Genomic DNA, 25,917 nt, shown 5'->3' on the forward strand with positions numbered 1-25,917 from the left:
CCACTCTATTTTCAGGGCTCATCTCTCTCATTCCGAATTCGAGACGTGCTCTGCAGACTGGCTGGGTTCTGAAAGTTCGGCTCCAGGAACTGCCCAGTAGCTCAGACTCAACAATTACCGAGCTCTCCTGGAGTGGAATCTATGAATCATCTCTACAGGTTTGCTGAGACCCCTTCTCCAGACCTGTATCCCCAGAAGTATTCCAGCCCTGGGCTCCCCACACACCTCCCTGCTCTGGCCATTACGCCCTCACTATAGCACCCAGCCTTGCTCTCTGGCAGTGCCAGGCACTGATGCTGCGCCCTGCGTCTTCATGGCACTACGCCTAGTCACTCTGCAAGGCTGGTCAGTGTTACAGCTGGGGAGCCCCTGGCACCTCACCCCACAGTTGACTCAGTCTCTCCTCCCTACAGCACCCAGCACCGCTGACCTTCCCCCTCCCTCCCAGTTGCTCGCCTGTGGAAAGAACGTTAAGGATATTTAACAGCACCTTCGCTGCCCTTAACTCCCAGCTTACTTCCCTTCACCACACACCACTCCACTCCTCCCTCCTGTGGAATCATGCTGTCCTCGCCCCTGAGAGCAACCTCAGCCTGCCTCCAACACCCATGTGACACTTTGCTCCAGAATCCACTATTTCAGAATCGCACTGCTACTGCAAACTCTGTTAATGAGATTTTTTTCCCAAGGGACACAGTCAGCTTGAAATCTAGTCGGTTTAAAATGGGAGGGTCAGGTGTGTTTGCCTCCCTCCCCTTGTGCAATCACATTTCCCCATTGTTTTAAAAAAAATGTTCTCTCCCCTATCACTGTCAAATGATCCTTGCAGACTGGGGGGGGGGATGGGTGGAGTGACTTACTGAGGACACCCAGGAGAAGCAGTGAAACTGACTATAAAAGAGAAAGAGGGGAACTGACTATACACCCACACATTTTCCAAAGAGCTGTTTCCACTTAGGATGCTCAGGGACTCGGCATGCTGGGTGCAGGGCACTTTTGCCAGCCCAGCCATAAGTGTCAGAACGGGGGCTGCTGGAAGCAAAGTGCTTGTGCAAACTCGGACCTCATCCAATGGGAGCTGAGGTCTTTGGAACATCTGGCCCCAGCTGTAAGGGCTGAGCCCTTGGAAATCTTGCTTGGGGCTCTTTGGAAAATCTGGCCCAGCGTGCTATCAGATGTAGGAATTCTGGTGATTTATTACTGGTATTGTGAGAGCACCTGGCCAGGACCCCATGGCTCTAGTGCTGCACAAACACAGAACAAAGAGATGGCCCCTGCTCCCCGGAGCTCACAGTCCAAGTCCAAGTCCGAGACAAGAGACAGCAGATGGATGAGACAATACTGGCCAGCACATTGGGCTGTGGACCTAGTTGCCTAACTACTGCCAAGCTCTTGTAAGCATCTCAGCAAAGGAGTTTTGAGACGGGATGGGCCGACCACGTGACTTGTAAGCACAGGGCACAACGTTTTCAGGTACAGCATGGTTTTCAAGTGAGGCTGTTCCTGTTAATTCAGGCCCAACATTTTGATGTAATAGAAAAGGGCTCTTAGGAGACATAATTCTGACTAGGAATCGGGCTATGTTTTATTTTTAATTTCAATGAAAACAAACGGCTTTTTCAGCATGGCCAACTCTTGTAATTTTATTGCAAGTCCAGTGATACTTGCAGGTTTTCTTAAAGCTCCTGCAATCATGTGACTAAGTGAGATTCTACAAGGTGGGTAGAAAGCTGGCTAGATTGTCGGGCTCAACAGGTAGTGATCAATGGCTCCATATCTAGTTGGCAGCCGGTATCAAGTGGAGTACCCCAAGGGTCGGTCCTGGGGCCGGTTTTGTTCAATATCTTCATAAATGATCTGGAGGATGGTGTGGATTGCACTCTCAGCAAATTTGCGGATGATACTAAACTGGGAGGAGTGGTAGATACGCTGGAGGGGAGGGATAGGATACAGAAAGACCTAGACAAATTGGAGGATTGGGCCAAAAGAAATCTGATGAGGTTCAATAAGGATAAGTGCAGGGTCCTGCACTTAGGACGGAAGAACCCAATGCACAGCTACAGACTAGGGACCGAATGGCTAGGCAGCAGTTCTGCGGAAAAGGACCTAGGGGTGACAGTGGACGAGAAGCTGGATATGAGTCAGCAGTGTGCCCTTGTTGCCAAGAAGGCCAATGGCATTTTGGGATGTATAAGTAGGGGCATAGCGAGCAGATCGAGGGACGTGATCGTTCCCCTCTATTCGACATTGGTGAGGCCTCATCTGGAGTACTGTGTCCAGTTTTGGGCCCCACACTTCAAGAAGGATGTGGATAAATTGGAGAGAGTCCAGCAAAGGGCAACAAAAATGATTAGGGGTCTGGAACACATGACTTATGAGGAGAGGCTGAGGGAGCTGGGATTGTTTAGCCTGCAGAAGAGAAGAATGAGGGGGGATTTGATAGCTGCTTTCAACTACCTGAAAGGGGGTTCCAAAGAGGATGGCTCTAGACTGTTCTCAATGGTAGCAGATGACAGAATGAGGAGTAATGGTCTCAAGTTGCAGTGGGGGAGGTTTAGATTGGATATTAGGAAAAACTTTTTCACTAAGAGGGTGGTGAAACACTGGAATGCGTTACCTAGGGAGGTGGTAGAATCTCCTTCCTTAGAGGTTTTTAAGGTCAGGCTTGACAAAGCCCTGGCTGGGATGATTTAACTGGGAATTGGTCCTGCTTTGAGCAGGGGGTTGGACTAGATGACCTTCTGGGGTCCCTTCCAACCCTGATATTCTATGATTCTATGATTCTATGATTCTCAGCTTTCATTTAAAGGAAGTAAGGAAGGCTGGATCCACAAAGGTCTTGGGCACTGTGATGCCAAACATCATGGCGCCAAAGTTTTAAAGGTGCCTAGAAAATCTCAGGAACAATACTGGGATCCATAACGCTGAATCTGCTGCTTAGGCTCCCTATACAGTGAACGGAGAGAGCCAGGTGTCCTAGACTGTGATCCACAAACTGGAGCAACACAGTCATTCCTCTACCTAACTTGCACGCCGGGCTCAGGCTGGTAGGCGTTTCAGAGGCTGCCTAGCTCACACAAAACAGATGGAGGAGGAGGAGGAAAAAAGAGAGGCCCACCCTATAGGCTTTAGCCCAGGGGTTCAGGTACTCGCTCAGGCTGTGGGAGATGCTTGGGTCATGTCCCCTCTCGGGGAGAAGGAATCTGAACAGGGATCTGCCACCTTTCAATGAGGGCTAGGGGCTATTCTGAGTGGGGTCTCCCTCAACTTCTCCTGTTGAAGTAGTTCCAGTTTAATTGAATAATTTAGTATTATTTGGGCCAGAAGAAGAGTGAGAATCATAGAAATGTCGGGCTAGAAGGGACCTTGAGAATCATCTAGTCCAGCAACCTACGCTGAGGCAGGACCAAGTAAACCTAGACCATCCTTGAGAGGGGTTTATCCAACCTGCTCTTAAAAACCTCCAATGACGGGGATTCCATAACCTCTCTGGGAAGCCTGTTCCAGCATTTAACTACCAATATACTTAGAAAGGTTTCAGAGTAACAGCCGTGTTAGTCTGTACTCGCAAAAAGAAAAGGAGGACTTGTGGCACCTTAGAGACTAACCAATTTATTTGAGCATGAGCTTTCGTGAGCTACAGCTCACTTCTTCAGATGCAACCGATGCAGTGAGCTGTAGCTCACGAAAGCTCATGCTCAAATAAATGGGTTAGTCTCTAAGGTGCCACAGGTCCTCCTTTTCTTTATACTCAGAAAGTTTTTCCTAATATCTAACCTGACTCTCCCTTGCTGGAGATTAAGATCATCACTTTTTGTCCTACTTTCAGTGGACATGGAGAACAATTGAACCCCATCCTCTTTATAACAGCCCTTAACATATTTGGTGACTGTTATCAGGTCCCCCCCCCCGTCATCTTTCCTCAAGACTAAACAATCCCAGTTCTTTTTTTAACTTTTCCTCATAGGTCAGGTTTTCTAAACCATTTCTCATTTTTGTTGCTCTCCTCTGGACTCCCTTCAATGTCTTCACATCTGTAAATACAGCCCACAATGATATCAGCCTTTTCACAACAGCATCACACTGTTGACTCATATTCAATTTGTGATCCACTCTAACCCCCAAATCCTTTCCAGCAGTACAACCACCGTGCCAGTTATTCCCCATTTTGTAGTTGTACATTTGATTTTTCTTTCCTAAATGCAGTACTTTGCACTTATCTTTATTAAATTTCATCTTGTTGATTTCAGACCAACTCATCACTTTGTCAGGGTCATTTTGAATTCTAATCCTGTTCTCCAAAGTGCTTGCAATCGCTCCCAGCTTGGTGTCATCTCCAAATTTTATAAGCATACTCTCTGCTCCATTAACCAGGTCATTAATGAAACTATTGCATAGTACCAGACTAAGGACTGACCCTTGCGGGAGCCCGCTATATGTGCCTCTCTCCACAGTTTAATAGCAAACCATTGATAACAGCTCTTTGAGTACGTTCTTTCAACCAGCTGTGCACCCACCTTATAGTGGCCTAATCTCATCTCGGACACAATTCCCTAGTTTCCTTAAGAGAGCGTCCTGTGGGACTGTGTCAAAAATCACTTTAAGAACATAAGAATGGCCATACTGGGTCAGACCAAAGGTCCATCTAGCCCAGTACCCTGTCTGCCAACAGTGGCCAATGCCAGGTGCTCCAGAAGGAACAGGTAACCATCAAGTGATCCATCCCATTGCCAATTCCCAGCTTCTGGCAAACAGAGGCTAGGGACACCCTCCCTGCCCATCCTGGCTAACAGTCATTGATGGACCTATCCTCCATGAACTTATCTAGTTTTTTTTTTTAACCCTGTTATGCCTTAGCCTTCACAACATCCTCTGGCAAGGAGTTCCACAGGTTGATGGTGCATTGTGTGAAAAAATACTTCCTTTTGTTTGTTTTAAACCTACCGCATATTAATTTCATTTGGTGACCCCTAGTTCTTGTGTTATGAGAAGGAGTAAATAACATTTCCCTATGTTGCCAAGAAGGCCAATGGCATTTTGGGATGTATGGGGCATTGCCAGCAGATCGAGGGACGTGATCGTTCCCCTCTATTCGACCTTGGTGAGGCCTCATCTGGAGTAGTGTGTCCAGTTTTGGGCCCCACACTACAAGAAGGATGATTTTCTTTCTCTACACCAGTTATGATTTTATAGACCTCTATCATATCCCCCAGTCATCTCTTTTCCAAGATGAAAAGTCCCAGTCTTATTAATCTCTCCTCATATTGCAGCCGTTCCATACCCCTAATAATTTTTGTTGCCCTTTTCTGAACCTTTTCCAATTGCAATGTATCATTTTTAAGATGGGACGACCACATCTGCACACAGTATTCAAGATGTGGGCATACCATGGATTTATATAGAGGCAATATGGTATTTTCTGTCTTACTATTTATCCCTTTCTTAATGATTCCCAATGTTCTGTTTGCTTTTTTGACTGCTGCTGCACATTGAGTGGATGTTTTCAGAGAACTCTCCACAATGACTCCAAGATCTCTTTCTGAGTGGTAACAGCTAACTTAGACCCCATCATTTTATACGTATAGTTGGGATTATGTTTTCCAATGTGCATTACTTTGCATTTATCAACATTGAATTTAATCTGCCATTTTGTTGCCCAGTCACCCAGTTTTGAGGAATCCTTTTGCAGCTCTTCGCAGTCTGCCTGGGACTTAACTATCTTGAGAAGTTTTGTATCATCTGAAAATTTTGCCACCTCACTGTTTTCTCCTTTTTCCAGATCATTTATGAATATGTTGAATAGGACTGGGCCCAGTATAGACCCCTGGGGACACCACTATTTACCTCTCTACATTCTGAAAACTGACCATTTATTCATACCCTTTGTTTCCTATCTTTTCACCAGCTACCGATCCATGAGAGGACTTTCCCTCTTATCCCATGACAGCTTCTTTTGCCTAAGAGCCCTTGGTGAGGGACCTTGTCAAAGGCTTTCTGAAAGACCAAGTATACTATATCCACTGGATCACTCTTGACAACATGCTTGTTGACCCCCTCAAAGAATTCTAGTAGATTGGTGAGGCATCATTGCCCTTTCCAAAACCATACTGACTCTTCACCAACAAATTACGTTCATCTATGTGTCTGACAATTTTGTTCTTTACTATAGTTTCAACCAGTTTGCCCGGCACTGAAGTCAGGTTTACCAGCCTGTAATTGCCAGCATCACCTCTGGAGCCCTTTTTAAAAATTGGCGTCACATTAGCTACCCTCCAGTCATCAGGTACAGAAGCTGATTTAAATGATAGGTTACAGACTCAGTTTGCAGTTCTGCAATTTCACATTTGAATTCCTTCAGAACTCTTGGGTGAATGCCATCTGGTCCTGGTGACTTATTACAGTTTAGTTTATCAATTTGTTCCAAAACCTCCTCTAATGACACCTCAGTCTGGGACAGTTCCTCAGATTTGTCATCTAAAAAGAATGGCTTGGGTTTGGGAATCTCCCTCACATCTTCAGCTGTGAAGGCCGATGCAAAGAATTCGTTTAGTTTCTCCAAAATGGCGTTATCGTCCTTGAGCGTCCTGCTAAAACATCTCGATCGTCCAGTGGCCCCACTAACTGTTTAGCAGGCTTCCTGCTTCTGATGTACTTCGAAAAAATTTGCTATTACTTTCTGAGTCTTTGGCTAGCTGTCCTTCAAATTCTTTTTTGACCTTCCTAATTGTATTTTTACACTTCATTTGCCAGTGTTTATGCTCCTTTCTATTTTCCTCACTAGGATTTAACTTCCACTTTTAAAGGATGCCTTTTTGCCTCTCACTGCTTCTTTTACTTTGTTGTTTAGCCAAGGTGGCACTTTTTTGGTTCTCTTACTATGTTTTTTTAATTTGGGGTATACACTTAAGTTGAGCCTCTATCATGGTGTGTTTAAAAATTTTCCATGCAGCTTTCAGGGATTTCACTTTTGGTGCCATACCTTTTAATTTCTGTTTAACTAGCTTCCTCATTTTTGTGTAGCTCCCCTTTTTGAAATTAAATGCTACAGTGCTGTGCTGCTCTGGTGTTTTTACCGCCACAAGCATTTTAAATTTAATTATGTTACGGTCACTATTACCAAGCTGTCCAGCTATATTCACCTCTTGAACCAGATCTTGTTCTCCACTTAGGCCTAAATCATAGAATATCAGGGTTGGAAGGGACCTCAGGAGGTCATCTAGTCCAACCCCCTGCTCAAAGCAGGACCAAGCCTCAACTAAATCATCCCAGCCAGGGCTTTGTCAAGCCTGACCTTAAAAACCTCAAAGTAAGGAGATTCCACCACCTCCCTAGGTAACGCATTCCAGTGCTTCACCACCCTCCTAGTGAAAAAGTTTTTCCTAATATCCAACCTAAACCTCCCCCACTGCAACTTGAGACCATTACTCCTCGTTCTGTCTTCTGCTACCACTGAGAACAGTCTAGAGCCATCCTCTTTGGAACCCCCTTTCAGGTAGCTGAAAGCAGCGATCAAATCCCCCCTCATTCTTCTCTTCCACAGACTAAACAATCCCAGTTCCCTCAGCCTCTCCTCATAAGTCATGTGTTCCAGTCCCCTAATAATTTTTGTTGCCCTCTGCTGGACTCTCTCCAATTTGTCCACATCCTTCTTGAAGTGTGGGGCCCAAAACTGGACACAGTACTCCAGATGAGGCATCACCAATGCCAGATAGAGGGAAATGATCACATCCCTCGATCTGCTGGCAATGCTCCTACTTATACAGCTCAAAATGCTGTTAGCCTTCTTGGTAACAAGGGCACACTGTTGACTCATATCCAGCTTCTCGTCCATTGTAACCCCTAGGTCCTTTTCTGCAGAACTGCTGCCGAGCCACTCGGTCCCTAGTCTGTAGCAGGGCATGGGATTCTTCCATCCTAAGTGCAGGACTCTGCACTTGTCCTTGTTGAACCTCAGCAGATTTCTTTTGGCCCAATCCTCTAATTTGTCTAGGTTCCTCTGTATCCTATCCCTACCCTCCAGCGTATCTACCTCTCCTCCCAGTTTAGTGTCATCTGCAAACTTGCTGAGGGTGCAATCCACACCATCCTCCAGATTATTAATGAAGATATTGAACAAAATCAAGAATTGCCTCTCCTCTTGTGGGTTCCAGGACTAGCTGCTCCAAGAAGCAGTCATTTAAGATGTCAAGAAACTTTATCTCTTCATCCCATCCTGAGGTGACATGTACCCAGTCAATATGGGATAGTTGAAATCCCCCATTATTATTGAGGTTTTTTATTTTAATAGCCTCTCTAATCTCCCTGAGCATTTCACAATCATTATCACCATCCTGGTCAGGTGGTCAGTAACATATCTCTACTGCTATATTCTTATTATTAAAGCATGGAATTACTATCTATAGAGATTCTGTGGAACATGTGGATTCATTTAAGATTTTTATTTCATTTGATTCTACATTTTCTTTCACATATAGTGCCACTCCCCCCCCCCCCACACGATCTGTTCTGTCCTTCCGATATATTTTGTACCCTGGAATAATTGTCCCGTTGATTGTCCTCACTCCACCAGGTTTCTGTGATACCTATTATGTCAATATCCTCCTTTAACACAACGCACTCTAGTTCACCCATCTTATTATTTAGACTTCTAGCATTTGTGTACAAGCACTTTAAAAAATGGAAACTTTTAGCTGTCTGCCATTACATGATGTAATTGAATGAGACTCTTTTTCATCTATGATTCTATGATTTGACTGTTTCTCATCAGATCCTACCTGTATTTTATCATCTTTCATCCTCTCCTCCTTACTAGAATCTCCATTAATCGATCCTCCCCTAAGAGGTGTTTCTGTCCAAACCACATGCTCTTCCGCATCTGTCACCTTTCCCCCAGCCCTTAGTTTAAAAACTGTTCTACGACCTTTTTAATGTGAAGTGCCAGCAATCTGGTTCCATTTCGGTTTAGGTGGAGCCCATCCTTCCTGTATAGGTTCCCCCTTTCCCAAAAGTCTACCCAGTTCCTAATAAATCTAAACCCCTCCTCCCTACACCATCATCTCATTCACGCATTGAGACCCTGCAGTTCCACCTGGCCCTGCACGTGGAACTGGAAGCATTTCAGAGAATGCTACCACGGAGGTCCTGGACTTCAATCTCTTACCTACACCAGCCTAAATTCGGTCCCCAGGACCTCTCTGCTATCCTTCCCTATGTCATTGGTACCTACAAGTACAACAACCACCGGCTCCTCCCGAGCATTACACGGAAGTCTATCTAGATGTCTTGAGAGATCTGCAACCTTCACACCAGGCAGGCGAGTCACCTTGCGGTTCTCCTGCTCATCGCAAACCCAGCTATCTGTGTTTCTAATGATCGAATCCCCCATAACTATTACCTGTCTCTTCCTAACTATACCTATCTCTTCCTTTATAGTCCAATAGTTTGCACACGCACGTGAAAGGGATCAGATCTCTGTTTAAATCCCTTCTCCTCATTAGACATAGGGGGGACTTGAACTGAGGGTCTCCCACATCCCAGGTAAGTGCCCCAACCACTGGGTTAAAGGGACATCTTCCACCACCTTATCAGAAGTTAGGCGGCCTCTGAGCATGCCTACGAGAGGAGGCCCCTCAGATGTGTTGGGTGGCCGAATGCCTATCTTCCCCCAGTTCATGAAGTTCTCTGGAGCTCGGATGGAAGATCAGCCCCTAGATGTCCAGCAGTGTGCATGGTTGGAGGCAGAAACATTGGCACCTAAGGAACTTTTGCTGCAGAAACGTAAGTGAGTTTACCCTACAGAGTTAGGTGGTAGCCAAGGGGAGTTCTGTGATCCCAGAGTGGCACCTAGAAACTGGACTTAGGTGGCTAAGTACGTTTGGGGATCAAGCCCTAAGTTTCTAGTCCTCCTGGTTTATTAGAAAAGCTTAAAAAGGGGACCCCTAAAGGTTCAAGAAACAGAAAGTAAAAGAAAAAGTACCTCAGTGTTATTTATTATTGTTTACAATTTTATAATAAGTATTTATTAATAGTTTATTTCATTTCAGGAATTGTAAGTCTATCATGCATTTTTAGGGCCTGGCTCATGATTTTAGGAAGCAGGGGTCTGGCAATACCAAACTGTCCTGGAATGTAGGGAAGGAAACAAGATCAGAAACAAGAAATGAAACTGACTAGAAACAAAATGAAATTGACAAGTCTCCTTGCAGTACAAAATGTGAAGGCTAGATTGTACAAGCAGTGAAAAGTAAATCCAAGGTTTACGGTTCTTTCCGCTTCCACAATCTGAGGCATTTTAGGGCAGCCCTGCAAAAATCATCTTTTTAAATATGATTTTTTTTTATCTTGATAGGGTAATTTTAAGCAAAGGAATCTGAATATCTGAAATGGAATATTGGATGGCATAATTCTCTGAATTCAGAATATCTCCAAATGATCTGATTTAAACCACACATTCCATTTTAATTTCCTCTCTGGTGCAGGCCTTTGTATAAAAAAAATATCATGGCACATTACGCTGTCCTGTCTCAGCAACAATCCCAGTTCTGGTGACCTCCCATCATCTAACGGTAATTTACAGTTCATAGAATCATAGAATATCAGGGTTGGAAGGGACCTCAGGAGGTCATCTAGTCCAACCCCCTGCTCAAAGCAGGACCAATCCCCAACTAAACCATTCCAGCCAGGGCTTTGTCAAGCCTGACCTTAAAAACTTCTAAGAAAGGAGATTCTACCACCTCCCTAGGTAGCGCATTCCAGTGTTTCACCACGCTCCTAGTGAAAAAGTTTTTCCTAATATCCAACCTAAACCTCCCACCACTGCAACTTGAGACCATTACTCCTTGTCCTGTCCTCTTCTACCACTGAGAATAGTCTAGAACCATCCTCTCTGGAACCACCTCTCAGGTAGTTGAAAGCAGCTATCAAATCCCCCCTCATTCTTCTCTTCTGCAGACTAAACAATCCCAGCTCCCTCAGCCTCTCCTCATAAGTCATGTGTTCCAGACCCCTAATAATTTTTGTTGCCCTTCACTGGACTCTCTCCAATTTATCCACATCCTTCTTGTACTGTGGGGCCCAAAACTGGACACAGTACTCCAGATGAGGCCTCACCAATGTCGAATAGAGGGGGACGATCACGTCCCTCGATCTGCTGGCTATGCCCCTACTTATACAACCCAAAATGCCATTAGCCTTCTTGGCAACAAGGGCACACTGCTGACTCATATCCAGCTTCTCGTCCACTGTCACCCCTAGGTCCTTTTCCGCAGAACTGCTGCCTAGCCATTAGGTCCCTAGTCTGTAGCTGTGCATTGGGTTCTTCCATCCTAAGTGCAGGACCCTGCACTTATCCTTATTGAACCTCATCAAATTTCTTTTGGCCCAATCCTCCAATTTGTCTAGGTCCCTCTGTATCCTATCCCTGCCCTCCAGCATATCTACCACTCCTCCCAGTTTAGTATCATCCGCAAATTTGCTGAGAGTGCAATCCACACCATCCTCCAGATCATTTATGAAGATATTGAACAAAACCAGCCCCAGGACCGACCCCTGGGGCACTCCACTTGACACCAGCTGCCAACTAGACATGGAGCCATTGATCACTACCCGTTGAGCCCGACAATCTAGCCAATTTTCTACCCACCTTATAGTGCAGTTGTTACGTTTTATTTGTTTTAAAAAACAAATGTCCTGGGAAGTGAACATGGCACCTCGCTCCAGGCGAGTTACAAGGAGCCTGGCTGGTGAAACATAATTCAGAGAGTTTAGGTAGCACTTTATCCCAATGCACCAGGACTGTAATTGTGGGGAGTTGAGTTCAATCCTTTTAAGTTCATGTGTGAGGAGAGTTCTGGAGATTCCCCTTAGGCTCTAGGGAATCCACATCCCCAAACCCCCCCACAATTCTTGCCAGTCCCTGCAGAGGAGAGGTCCAGAACTAGACTAAGGGGGGCATGGGAGTAGAAGCGAAGGGCATCAGCAGAGCTGGGTGAGCGGAGACCTCAGGGCTGGAATAGCAGGGGGTTGTAGGTAGGGACTGAGGAGCTGTGGGAAAGCAGTGGAGCCCCAGGACTGGAACTGTAGGGCAGAGTGGGGTGCGGGTGAGGAGGAAATTGTACCAACAGAGCTTTGTGTGAGAAGCCCAGGACTGAAATAGCAGCAGGATGTGCAGGTCAGGATCAAGGTGCCCTGGCAGAGTTGGGTGTGGGAAGGCTGCGTGGACAATGGCATAGGATGCCGGGGTTCAGCTGCCAATCCCTCACTTTCATAAGCCCTAAATTCATTCACAAACTGCAAGAAAAAGCAGCCTGTTAAACATGGCATCTGAAAGAGGCAAGACCCAACCGTGCTGCAGTGGCTGATACAGCCTGAGAAGTGGTTTCACCACCAATGACGGAGGGTGAGATCATCACCCCCACTCCAGCCCCTTTACACCAGGTAAAAGGGCTGGAGCAAAGTAAAGCGGCTGTAAAGGCCCCAGATCCAGCTGGGGGAAGATGCGCCTACAGCAGGCACTGCGGAAGATAGCAGCGAGGCCGCCCTCTGGGGACCCCCACAGAAGCCCTGCTGCAGGGGCTGGGGGCAGGAGTGTGGCATGGCAAGGCTGCAGCACAGAGGAGATTCTGTCCCACTTTGCAGTGCACAGGCAGCCCGGGCCAGGATCATGGATCAGCCAAGAACTGGGATGGCATAAAGGTGACAAAGCTACCTTAGCCTCCCTGCCCTGGGCTATGAGTTCTGATCTGTGCTTCTAAGGGTATGTCTGCACTACAGTCAGAGGTGTGACTGCAGCATGACCCCAGCTAACTCTGACCTAGCCAGCATGGACAGGAACAGCGGCAACATGGACTGCATAAGGCTGCCCAGGACCCTGGGTGTGTATTCGAGTGTCTGCTGATGCAGCGTCACTGCTATTATTATTGCAGCTACTGGGATCAAAGCTAGCTGGGGTTTGTCTACATATGCTGCAGTCACACCTTTGACTGCAGGGTAAACATACCCTTAGCCTCTCAGCCTAGTATTCCACTAGCTAAAGGCCTGGGATCAGCCACACCCAGGGTGACTGAGAACAGGCAAACAATTTGGACAGCAAGTTCCAAATTCGGAAAAGGGAACCCACATCTGTTCCAAGAACACAACGCTCCTGGTATGAGCCAAGGTCAGACTTCCCCCGGTTGGGATTGTTCCCTGGTGGTGCCAACTTGTAAGATTTTACTCCAAGTCTCTCAATATCTGTATGCTGTCTTGTATAGCCTCGTCAGTTCCAAGGTATTAGAGACAAGGTGGGTGAGGTAATATCTTTCACTGGATGAAAGCTTGTCTCTCTCACCAGTAGAAGCTGGTCCAATAAAAGATAGCATCTCACTCACCTTGTGCCTCTCACAATATTTGGTATTTTGGTTAAAGCCCCAGCTTCTGGAGTCACATTATTATATGAGAATCTTGGCTTTCATTAAAAATAAAGGTGTCAGAGTAGCAGCCATGTTAGTCTGTATCCGCAAAAAGAAAAGGAGGACTTGTGGCACCTTAGAGACTAACCAATTTATTTGAGCATAAGCTTTCGTGAGCTACAGCTCACTTCATCGGATGCATTCCGTGGAAAATACAGTGGGGCGATTTATATACATAGAGAACATGAAACAATGGGTGTTACCATACACACTGTAACCAGAGTGATCACTTAAGGTGAGCTATTACCAGCAGGAGAGCGGGGGGGTGAGGGTGGGGGCATTTTGTAGTGATAATCAAGGTGGGCCATTTCCAGCAGTTGACAAGAACGCCTGAGGAACAGTGGGGGTGGGGTGGGAATAAACATGGGGAAATAGTTTTACTTTGTGTAATGACCCATCCACTCCCAGTCTCTATTCAAGCCTAAGTTAATTGTATCCAGTTTGCAAATTAATTCCAATTCAGCAGTCTCTCGTTGCAGTCTGTTTTTGAAGTTTTTTTTGTTGAAGAATTGCCACTTTTAGGTCTGTAATCAAGTGACCAAAGAGACTGAAGTGTTCTCCGATTGGTTTAAGAATGTTATAATTTTTGATGTCTGATTTGTGTCCATTTCATAGAATCATAGAATCATAGAATATAAGGGTTGGAAGGGACCCCAGAAGGTCATCTAGTCCAACCCCCTGCTCGAAGCAGGACCATTTATTCTTTTATCATGAATAGGCTGGAATATGAACAAGAGGCTGCTAGGCTGCTCTCCAACACCACTTTCTACAAGCCATTACTCTCTGATCCCATTGAGGGTTACCAAAAGAAACTACACCTTTGCTCAAGAAACTCCCTGAAAAAGCACAAGAACAAATCCGCACAGACACACTCCTGGAACCCCGACCTGGGGTATTCTATCTGATACCCAAGATCCATAAACCTGGAAATCCTGGACAACTCTCCTCCCAGTTTAGTGTCATCTGCAAACTTGCTGAGGGTACAATCCACACCATCCTCCAGATCATTCATGAAGATATCGAACAAAACCGGCCCCAGGACCGACCCTTGGGGCACTCCACTTGATACCGGCTGCCAACTAGACATGGAGCCATTGACCACTACCCGTTGAGCCCGACAATCTAAGTCAGCTTTCTATCCACCTTATAGTCCATTCATCCATCCCATACTTCTTTAATTTGCTGGCAAGAATACTGTGGGAGACTGTGTCAAAAACTTTGCTAAAGTCAAGGAACAACACGTCCACTGCTTTCCCCTCATCCACAGAGCCAGTTATCTCGTCATAGAAGGCAATTAGATTAGTCAGGAAGGACTTGCCCTTGGTGAATCCATGCTGACTGTTCCTGATCACTTTCCTCTCCTCTAAGTGCTTCAGAATTGATTCCTTGAGGACCTGCTCCATGATTTTTCCAGGCACTGAGGTGAGGCTGACTGGCCTGTAGTTCCCAGGATCCTCCTCCTTCCCTTTTTTAAAGATGGGCACTACATTAGCCTTTTTCCAGTGTTCTGGGACCTCCCCCGATTGCCATGAGTTTTCAAAGATAATGGCCAATGGCTCTGCAATCACATCCGCCAACTCCTTTAACAGTCTCGGATGCAGCGCATCCGGCCCCATGGACTTGTGCTCGTCCAGCTTTTCTAAATAGTCCCGAACCACTTCTTTCTCCAGAGAGGGCTGGTCACCTCCTCCCCATGCTGTGCTGCCCAGTGCAGTAGTCTGGGAGCTGACCTTGTTCGTGAAATCAGAGGTGAAAAAAGCATTGAGTACATTAGCTTTTTCCACATCCTCTGTCACTAGGTTGCCTCCCTCATTCAGTAAGGGGCCCACACTTTTCTTGACTTTCTTCTTGTTGCTAACATACCTGAAGAAACCCTTCTTGTTACTCTTAACATCTCTTGCTAGCTGCAACTCCAGGTGTGATTTGGCCTTCCTGATTTCACTCCTGCATGCCCGAGCAATATTTTTATAATCTTCCCTGGTCATTTGTCCAAACTTCCACTTCTTGTAAGCTTCTTTTTTGTGTTTAAGATCAGCAAGGATTTCACTGTGAAGCCAAGCTGGTCGCCTGCCATATTTACTATTCTTTCTGCACATTGGGATGGTTTGTCCCTGTACCCTCAATAAGGATTCTTTAAAATACAGCCAGCTCTCCTGGACTCCTTTCCCCCTCATGTTACTCTCCCAGGGGACCCTGCCCATCAGTTTCCTGAGGGAGTCAAAGTCTGCTTTTCTGAAGTCCAGGGTCCGTATTCTGCTGCTCTCCTTTCTTCCTTGTGTCAGGATCCTGAACTCTACCATCTCATGGTCACTGCCTCCCAGGTTCCCATCCACTTTTGCTTCCCCTACTAATTCTTCCCGGTTTGTGAGCAGCAGGTTAAGAAGAGCTCTGCCCCTAGTTGGTTCCTCCAGCACTTGCACCAGGAAATTGTCCCCTACATTTTCCAAAAACTTCCTAGATTGTCTGTGCACCGCTGTATTGCTCTCCCAGCAGATATCAGGGTGATTGAAGTCTCCCATGAGAACCAGGGCCTGTGATCTAGTAACTTCTGTGCCACAAGTACTCCTTAACTTCTGTGAGTTGCCGTAAGAAAGCCTCGTCCACCTCATCCCCCTGGTCCGGTGGTCTCTAGCAGACTCCCACCACGACATCACCCTGAGAAGAAGAGGAGCTGCTGGGTGGGGGCACATGATCCTCTGCCATTAATCTTTCCGGGCCTTGACTCCCCATATGTACATGGGGTCATAGCACCCCCCTTCTCCCACCCGCTGTCTGCCTCAATTGCTTACACAGCAAGGTCAGAGCCACACCAGCATTTAGGCTCCTCACCTCTACTGATTTCAGATAGAGGTAGGACCCAAACTAGAATTGTGGAACTGGCCTAAGCTTTTGGGGGCAGCCCCTAGCACCATGGGGCCCTGATCTCAGCCAGGGCCTCGAGGGTCTCCTGTAACACACAAAAGGGATCCATGAGAGGTGCTCAATGGGGAGGTAACAAGGGCGCTTTCCTCTGGACTGCGAGGCACAGACGGCACCAGGAGCCCAAGGGCCGCAGGCCAGGGAAGAGCAAACCTCTGCTGCGTCCGCACTTGATGCAAAGCCTCTGGCTGCCCTCCCGAGCTGCCCCCGGCCCGGGCACACCTCAGGCCACGGCAGCCTGGGGCAGTGATGCCCGACCACAGCAGGTGGCTGTCTAGATTTGTCATGGCCCGCTGGGCTGTGGCGTCACCGGCCCAAGGGAAGGTCCTACCGATGGGAGACCAGGAACAAGGCAACTGCAGCATGAGAAAATGGTCCGATAGGAACAGGCCTGAGTCGGGCAGCCGATGGGACCTAACAGGTCTGCTCGGTCTCTAGGGACCAGGTAAAGGTATTTAGGCACCACCATCCCATTGACTTCAGTAGGAGTTTGGCATCTGAATACCTTTGATGATCTGGCCCTAGAACCTCTAGTCTGCAGTTCCTGGGAGTACACACCACAGCCACCGCTACACAAGCCTCCTGGTTTGGAGGGAGCTGGGCTTTTTTCTGGAGGCCAATGGGGACTGGATACGGCGGGGGTTGGGGAGAATGAGGCTGTGAAAGGTCTGTCGCCCCATCCATGGACTGCAGCTCCTCCCAGTCTGAGACACCCAAGCTCACTGAGACCTTCATCTCCACAGGCCACAGCTGGGCGGTCATGATCCACCCCCAACCAGTGGGGGCTCTGCACCTGAGTCAGTTACCTTGGTCTCGGCTAGCTGGCGTTTGAGCAGGTGCAGGGCCTCAGTGTGGCCGCACTCGCTGTCCTGCAGTGCCTGGAGCTGCTCCTTCAGTTCTCTCTGAAACACAAGGCAAGGAGACAGACAAAGAGCAGTCAGGCAGGGCCAGAGCAGTCCAGCCTCATTGCTCCGAGCAGGGTGGGTTCTCTGAGCTATGATGCAGCACCTAAGCAGAGGACCCAGGGCGCCTCAGGAGAGAGGTGACCTCGGGTGCCATTGCCCAGAGCACCTTTCACGGCAGTAAGGGACACAGAGACTGTTCAGGTGCTGATCTGGATCCAGAGCATTTTAATAAATCAGAGGGACTTTTACCCAGACAGATCTCAGCACAGGCTTGCCAGCCTTCTGCCCAACCACCCCTGGGGCTGAGTAGGGATCACGAGCCCTGTCCTACAGAGAGGAAGCAGTTTGTCCAAGGCCACGTCAGAGCCAAGGCTAGAACCCACGAGCTCTGGGCAGCCAGGCCAGTGCTCACACCACTAGATCACACTGCCTTGCTGTGCTTACAGCTGTCCTCTCTCCTAGCCCATCCCCTCACTCCCCACAAGCTCAGACTTCCAGGCTCACAGGTGATCAACTTGATGTGATGGACCCTCACCCCATCCGAGTGACCCACTGTCTGGGCAAAGGTTTATGGATGGGAGATTTAGAGCCAGAGAGAATGCATGGGGGAGCGAGGAAGAGCCTCCATTGCTGGGGTGTGCGATGCTGGCACCCACAATCCAGTCCGTCACGACCCACCCTGTGCACACTCGGCTCACTAGTGCTGGACAGGCTGTGATCTTCAAAGCAGCCCGCGGGCCCTGGGAATGTTGTGTCCAGTCCAGATCCCCATGGCAGCGATGGAAATCTCAGCCAGAGCGTGATGGAGGAGTAGCCACCCATCCTGCACTCAGGGAGAAGCAGCCATGACAAGCACCCCTCTCTGGCTGCCACATAGCTGACCCCCTCACTAGGCATCAGTGCAGGACATGCCAAGCCCAGATGCCAGAGCACCTCCCGCTTCTCCCCAGCAGACAGCGCCATGCACTGGAGAGACCACTCCTGGGGGCAGTGAGGATGCAGTAAGCTGCAGTGAGGATGGAGGGGCACCCCCCGGGCTGGATCTGGCCCATTTCAGCCACTACAGCTTTTGATTTTGGAGGAGCCAACAGATGTGCTCGGTGCCAAAGGGGAGAAGCCAAAGGGCTAGCGAGGATATTAAGGCATTAGCCCCTCTCCCCACAGCACCATCCGAGCCAGGAGAGGGCTGCTCCACCCTGGGCTGGCCCCGCCTGCTGCAATGTGATGCTCAGGCACTTGTCACAGAAGGGACCGTATTGCCTGCAACAGGCCTCCAGCCTGGCAGTCAGTACTGGGCTGCGTGTGGTCCCCATTCAGTGCAGGAGGGAATTCAGCTCGGTGCGCTCTGCCACCATCACTCACGCCCGCTCTGTAACATCTAATGGGGAGACTTGGCCGGGGCCTGGGGAAACGGAGTGTGATGGCACAGTCGGGACAGAGTTCAGAACAGAGACAAGTGCAGGGGCCAGGAGCTGCCACCCCAATACTCCCTATATCCTCCCATACAGACCCCCCCCAAACACACCCCTAAGTTCCCCCTTAACACACACACTTCCCCACCCCCACAAATACACAACCCCTCAACATCCCCCCCCACCCCCCACACCCAGCACACACACTCCCATCAGAAAGTTTACAGTTAATACAAACAACTCTATGTCCTGTAAAAGGAGCCTGCTAAATACTTCCCGGGTTACTCCAGCCCTGATGCTCAGACGACCCCAGAACTGAAGTGTGCTTATGTCTGGCCATGGCAGACCATGGCAAGGTGCCGCCAGCCAGCCAGCACAGGACACCACACCCAGGATGCCCAAAGCCCTCCTAGTGCTGGTAAGTCTGCAGAGCCAGGCAGTGATCCCTAGAATCAGGCCCGCTCTACCAAACGTACAGGCCTCTGATTTCCCAGCTTTTGCACATCTCCCTGTAGCTGCAGGGGGGAATGAAGGTTGTATCAAAAAGATCTCATAACACTTTGCCCTTTCCCAATGCCCTTCCTCTGGGGAGCTCAAAGTGCTTGCCAAGCATCGATGCATTTAGCCTCCCTGCTCCCCTGAGACATGGGGCAGTATCACCTGGGTTAAAGCAGAGGTATACATCGACCTGGCCTTAACCTCTCAGCTGTCCTGAAGGGACCCCTGTTCTGCACAGTCAGTTCCAGTCAATGACACACTTCCCACAGCCAGGTCAGGTGACACTTTGGGGTTCCAGGACAGCAGCCAATCCCATCCCCATACATTAGCTAAAGGGCAGCTGGGCCATTAGCAAAACTCCCACAGGAAAGGGGTGTGACGGGTTCGGTCAAAGAGACCCCCTTGGGACTGTCACCTGACATGCGAACCAGCTGAGTGGCGAACAGCAGAGAGGCTAACAGAAGGAGTTTGCCTGGGATCTGCCTGAGAGGAGGTACGGTAAGGGCTGCATTAGGGAGGCTGTATTGGTGAGTATCTGAGTGTCTGTTCTGGGGATAGTTTGACCATGTGCTTGATTGGTTGTTTGTTTGAAAAGTGTAAATTGGGTGTGCTTTGTTCCAGGTGAGCCTTGAGTGGGCCTGACTGTTATAAAAAGCCAGTCAGCTGCGAACCAGCGACCAGCAGAGCAGCTAACAGAGGGAGTTTGCCTGGGAGTTCGTCCGGGGAGAGCCCACTGAGGCTTACATCTTGCCGGCTTCTCTGAGTAGTTACTACAACTCCTGAGGAAGCTCGTAGAAGGAAGGTAACATGGATGGGGAGTGTTCAGCTGTTGTGACCTGCATTGGATGTGCCATGTTTGTCTTTCTTCCACAGGACAGAAGCGACTTTGTCTGTACAAAGTGCAAGCTGGCCTCCATATTGGAAGAGAAGGTTCAAGGTCTGGAGCAACAGGTACTGACCCTGTGTTGCATAAGAGAAACGGAAGATTTCCTGGACAGACGTCAGGAAATGCTTCTAAGGGCACAAGGTTCTGAAGATTCAGAGCAGGCTGCGCAGTGGGGACAGGAGGATGGGGAAGAAATTTGGCAGCACGTGACCTCCAGAAGAAGAAAGGGGAGCGTCCATGTACCAGCAACGCAGATACAGGTAAGCAACCGTTTTCATGTTCTCTCCACAGGTACTAATGCGGAGAGTGGACCAGATGACACATCTGAGGGAAGGGAGCAGAAGGAGACTCCGCCGATTGGAAGGCATGAGATGCACTGTCCCAGGGATGGGGGTTCCACGACCATCACTCCCAAGAGGAGGCAGTGGGTGGTGGTGGTCGGGGACTCTCTCCTCAGGGGGACTGAGTCATAGAATCATAGAATATCAGGGTTGGAAGGGACCTCAGGAGGTCATCTAGTCCAACCCCCTGCTCAAAGCAGGACCAATCCCCAACTAAATCATCCCAGCCATGGCTTTGTCAAGCCTGTCATCTATCTGCCCCCCTGACCGGGAAAACCGAGAAGTCTGCTGCTTGCCAGGAGCTAGGATTCACGATGTGACAGAGAGACTGCCGAGACTCATCAAGCCCTCGGATCGCTACCCCTTCCTGCTTCTCCATGTGGCCACCAATGATACTGCCAAGAATGACCTTGAGCGGATCACTGCAGACTATGTGGCTCTGGGAAGAAGGATAAAGGAGTTTGAGGCGCAAGTGATGTTCTCGTCCATCCTCCCCGTGGAAGGAAAAGGCCTGGATAGAGACCGTTGAATCATGGAAGTCAACGAATGGCTACGCAGGTGGTGTCGGAGAGAAGGCTTTGGATTCTTTGACCATGGGATGGTGTTCCAAGAAGGAGGAGTGTTAGGAAGAGACGGGCTCCACCTAATGAAGACAGGGAAGAGCATCTTCGCAAGCAGGCTGGCTAACCTAGTGAGGAGGGCTTCAAACTAGGTTCACCGGGGGAAGGAGACCAAAGCCCTGAGGTAAGTGGGGATGTGGGATACCGGGAGGAAGCACGAGCAGGAGAACGCGAAAGGGGAGGGCTCCTGCCTCATACTAAGAAAGCAGGACAAACAGCAAGTTATCTCAAGTGCCTATACGCAAATGCAAGAAGCCTGGGAAACAAGCAGGGAGAACTGGAAGTCCTGGCACAGTCAAGGAATTATGATGTGATTGGAATAACAGAGACCTGGTGGGATAACTCACATGACTGGAGACTGTCATGGATGGATATAAACTGTTCAGGAAGGACAGGCAGGGCAGAAAAGGTGGGGGAGTAGCACTGTATGTAAGGGAGCAGTATGACTGCTCAGAGCTCCGGTATGAAACTGCAGAAAAACCTGAGTGTCTCTGGATTAAGTTTAGAAGTGTGAGCAACAAGGGTGATGTCGTGGTTGGAGTCTGCTATAGACCACCGGACCAGGGGGATGAGGTGGACGAGGCTTTCTTCCGGCAACTCACGGAAGTTATTAGATTGCAGGCCCTGGTTCTCATGGGCGACTTCAATCACCCTGATATCTGCTGGGAGAGCAATACAACGGTGCACAGACAATCTAGGAAGTTTTTGGAAAGTGGAGGGGACACTTTCCTGGTGCAAGTGCTGGAGGAACCAACTAGGGGCAGAGCTCTTCTTGACCTGCTGCTCACAAACCGGGAAGAATTAGTAGGGGAAGCAAAAGTGGATGGGAATCTGGGAGGCAGTGACCATGAGATGGTCGAGTTCAGGATCCTGACACAGGGAAGAAAGGAGAGCAGCAGAATACAGACCCTGGACTTCAGAAAAGCAGACTTTGACTCCCTCAGGGAACTGATGGGCAGGATCCCCTGGGAGAGTAACATGAGGGGGAAAGGAGTCCAGGAGAGCATGGGGAGGAGGTGACCAGCACTCTGTGGAGAAAGAAATGGTTCAGGACTATTTAGAAAAGCTGGATGAGCACAAGTCCATGGGGCCAGATGCGCTGCATCCGAGAGTGCTAAAGGAGTTGGCAGATGTGACTGCAGAGCCATTGGCCATTATCTTTGAAAACTCATGGCGATCGGGGGATATCCCGGACGACTGGAAAAAGGCTAATGTAGGGCCCATCTTTAAAAAAGGGAAGAAGGAGGATCCTGGGAACTACAGGCCAGTCAGCCTCACCTCAGTGCCTGGAAAAATCATGGAGCAGGTCCTCAAGGAATCCATTCTGAAGCACTTAGAGGAGAGGAAAGTGATCAGGAACAGTAAGCATGGATTCACCAAGGGCAAGTCCTGCCTGACTGGAACACATGACTTATGAGGATGGGCTGAGGGAACTGGGATTGTTTAGTCTGCAGAAGAGAAGAATGAGAGGGGATTTGATAGCTGCTTTCAACTACCTGAAAGGGGGTTCCAAAGAGGATGGCTCTAGACTGTTCTCAGTGGTAGCAGATGACAGAACAAGGAGCAATGGTCTCAAGTTGCAGTGCGGGAGGTTTAGGTTGGATATTAGGAAAAACTTTTTCACTAGGAGGGTGGTGAAACACTGGAATGCGTTACTAGGGAGGTGGTAGAATCTCCTTCGTTAGATATTTTTAAGGTCAGGCTTGACAAAGCCCTGGCTGGGATGATTTAGTTGGGGATTGGTCCTGCTTTGAGCAGGGGGTTGGACTAGATGACCTCCTGAGGTCCCTTCCAACCCTGATATTCTATGATTCTATGACATGCTGAAATTACCTGCTGAACAATTTTTAGTTGAAGTCTGCAGCTTTGGGGGCGTGGACCAGATCTGGGTCTGTGTTGCATCAGGCTAGCATGTCTGGCTCAACAAGGCAGGGTTCTGGAGTCCCAAGCTGGCAGGGAAAAGAAGCTCATGGCCCCAGAGGGCAGCCAGCGTGTGTTGGGAATTTCCCGTGTCAGGCTACGAACGGACCTGCTGCTGAGTGGTTTGCATGCCGGAACAGGTGCCAGGAGAGCTGAGGATGGGACTTGGGCTCAAGTGAACACAGTGAGGGTTTGAGGCTGCAGGAATCTCTACGCCTTCATCGCAAGCACCATCCTGTCTTAATCCCTGCAGCTAACACTCTCTGGCATAGCACTGTTGTGATACTGAGAGGTGTGGCAGTGAGAGCAGGGAGACAAACGCCAGAGCCAGGAACAGGGTTTCCACATGCTCAACCTTGTGGATTCGGGGGTCTCGGGAGAAATGCTGAAAGGAAACTATAACGTATCACACCATGGCCCTACGTGCAGGCACCTCGGTCGCCAGAGGGCTCTGCACGCTGCATCGTCATCTGCTTGGGCAATAATGCACCACCCTGACTTAGCTGTTAGAGCATGTCTCCCGCTAGGGCTGCCCTCTCTGACTGACAGCCTGCTACTGGCAGCAGCGGACCGAGTTGCTTGTTAGCTCCAGGAACAGGGGCTTGAGGTCACCGATTTGGTCCCTGCCAAGGACCGTAGCCCCTGCATGTGCACAGCCATGGTTTGTGAAAACAAGAGAGGAGACGAGGGAAGCATTGTCATCACGTAAAGAGAGATCAGAGAGGGAAGGTGCAGTGAAGGGAAGGGAGGAAGCCTTCAAAGCAAGATGTGCAGCAGAAGGAGGGAAATAAACTAGCAAAGAAAGGGGGAGATGGTGAAAGTTAATTATTTAAACAATACAGCTATAATGCAACAGAACTATTTAGAAGCAGTGAGGCCTAATGGCCAGGGCACTGACCTGGCACCCATGAGAGCTGGGTTCTACTCCCAGATCTGCCACTGGCCTGCTGGATGACCTTGGGCAAGTCACTTTGCTGCTGTGTGCCACCGTTTCTCCATCTGTACGATGAAGATAATGACCCTCACCTCCTCTGTACAGTGCTCTGAAAGCGAGAGTGAAAAGTGCAATTACTGTAACGCTGCCCTTGAAGCAGTATTAGACTTGTACAGCTACTACTTAGCAACAGGTTCAGTGCGATCCTGCAGGACTTGTGTCAGAGGAAGAGACAAAAGCTCTTTGCCTCCCCATAGGACCACCCCATCTCTGCCCGGGACCAGCCAGATATACTGCGACAGGCTCACAGCCTTTCCTGGGCACCCCTACCCTGGTACATAGCAAAGAAGACCATTCTTTATTCTGCCAAGAGATTTGCCAGTCCTGGAACAGCCCCTAAAAGCCAAGGGAGCCAAGAGGGAATTGCAGACAGAGGCAGGAGGCCATGTTCACGTAGTGACCAGAGAAGGTGACTTCAGCCAGAAGGAAAAGCAGCGTAGATGGCTTGTAGCCTCAGCCTGTGCACTAGCTTCATCAGCCAGGTAAGGTCACAGCCTTCATCGGCGCTCGGGTGGGAGACCTCCAGAACAACCCAAGGTGCTGCATTCAGGAGCTATCGCTCTTCCTCTGGCTTGACAGTGAGCCAATGCAATGGCAGGTAGGGAGATGCAGGCTTTAGGATGGGACATAAAACTGAGGCCCTGAGTATCTGTCCTCAGAACAGATCCTACGGAACTTCCTGCCCCGCAATAGCTGGCCCAATAACCCAGGATTATTATTACTTGCCTCCCTGACGTCCGCTATAAAGACTTCCAGTATTTGCAAGTCTGGAACTGCTGGGCAGTGCTGTTGTGTACGGCTGCAGCGCCCCACCCCAGAAGTAGTTGCTGTTAAGCAGTACATGAGGCAATTCCTCTATGGAGGATTTATACAGGAATTCAGGGTGGAAGAGACAAGGTGTGCATGAAGTGTTATGCTTGGCCTGGTTTCTGGAGAAGGCAGGGGACTGAGGGGTGCAATGGAAAAGCCAGGAGCTGGGATCCTGGCCAGCGAGGGAGGCCTCTCCTCTCTCTAATCGCTCTGCCCGCCTGCACCAGGCGCCACGTGGACAGCTTCCATCAGCTGTACACGCCAAGGTGGCCATGACCAAAGCTGGTGCTGGAAGCAGTGTGGTCACTCGCCATGGGGCTGAATCTGGCTGAGCAAGCAACCGGCTCCTAGGGCCACCTCCCCCGTGCGTGTTCGCGCCGCTTGCTCTCATGTTCCCACCAAGGCGTACAGGAGCAACAAGCCCTTTTGTTCCCGCGCCGTGCTCCACCTCCCTGCCTCAAGCGCCCCTGACATATGCCAGCATCCCCGTTCACACCGCCTGCGGAGCGAGGCCCATCAACGTCTCATCCTCCTGGCAGCTCAGGGAGGGCTGTGCAGAGAGTGCTCTGCCTCCACGGCAGTGTGGGAAGCAATCAGCGAGAGGCAGCTGATTCGCAAGCCCCTCCCCCTGACACGGGAAATTCCCAAGCAGAGGGAAGGAAGCTGAAGCCGGCCTAGCAGAAGTGGGTTTGCGGGGTGGGCAACCAGGACCCCCCAGTCGCCTGCTAACGACACATCATCCTGTCTCCCTGGAGGTCCCAGGTCAGCTGAGAGCCAGCAAGCAGGGAGATCTTGCAGAAAGCCCCCGTACCTGAAGGATGCTCATTCTCACCAGCAGCACCCAGGGAATCAGTGGCGGTGGGACGGGCACTTCAGGGGATGGGATCACTCCTGCTGCTGTGAGACAAGGGTCCCTATGGAGGTGGAGGTAGCGGCAGGCCCCAGCTGCTGGAGGGACGCTTCTCACTGGCCGCTTTCAAGATTCCCACTCACCCTGGTTAATTCAGTCAGGCCAGAGCCTCACCCAGCCGATGCTGGCCCCTTCCCATCTCCCCCACCCGGCACCACAGTGCGGCTAGGCCCCATCATGAGTCACTGCATTTGACTGAAGACTGTAAGCCCAAGATTTCCTGAGGGCTGGTCTCTATGACTCCATCAGTCTAG

At 49.4% G+C, this 25,917-nt stretch overlaps 1 protein-coding gene across 2 annotated transcripts in view; it reads right to left on the bottom strand.

The window, feature by feature from the left end:
- Positions 1 to 25,917, bottom strand: part of TRIM62 (tripartite motif containing 62) — a 50,412-nt gene that overhangs the window by 13,389 nt on the left and 11,106 nt on the right. For both annotated transcript variants that reach the window (XM_048824967.2, XM_048824968.2), the window contains exon 2: positions 17,174 to 17,269. In XM_048824967.2, coding sequence (XP_048680924.1) covers positions 17,174 to 17,269 — 96 coding nt within the window. The remainder of the gene's footprint in view (positions 1 to 17,173; positions 17,270 to 25,917) is intronic.

Source organism: Caretta caretta, chromosome 18, assembly GCF_965140235.1.
Source record: "Caretta caretta isolate rCarCar2 chromosome 18, rCarCar1.hap1, whole genome shotgun sequence".
NCBI lineage: Eukaryota > Metazoa > Chordata > Testudines > Cheloniidae > Caretta > Caretta caretta.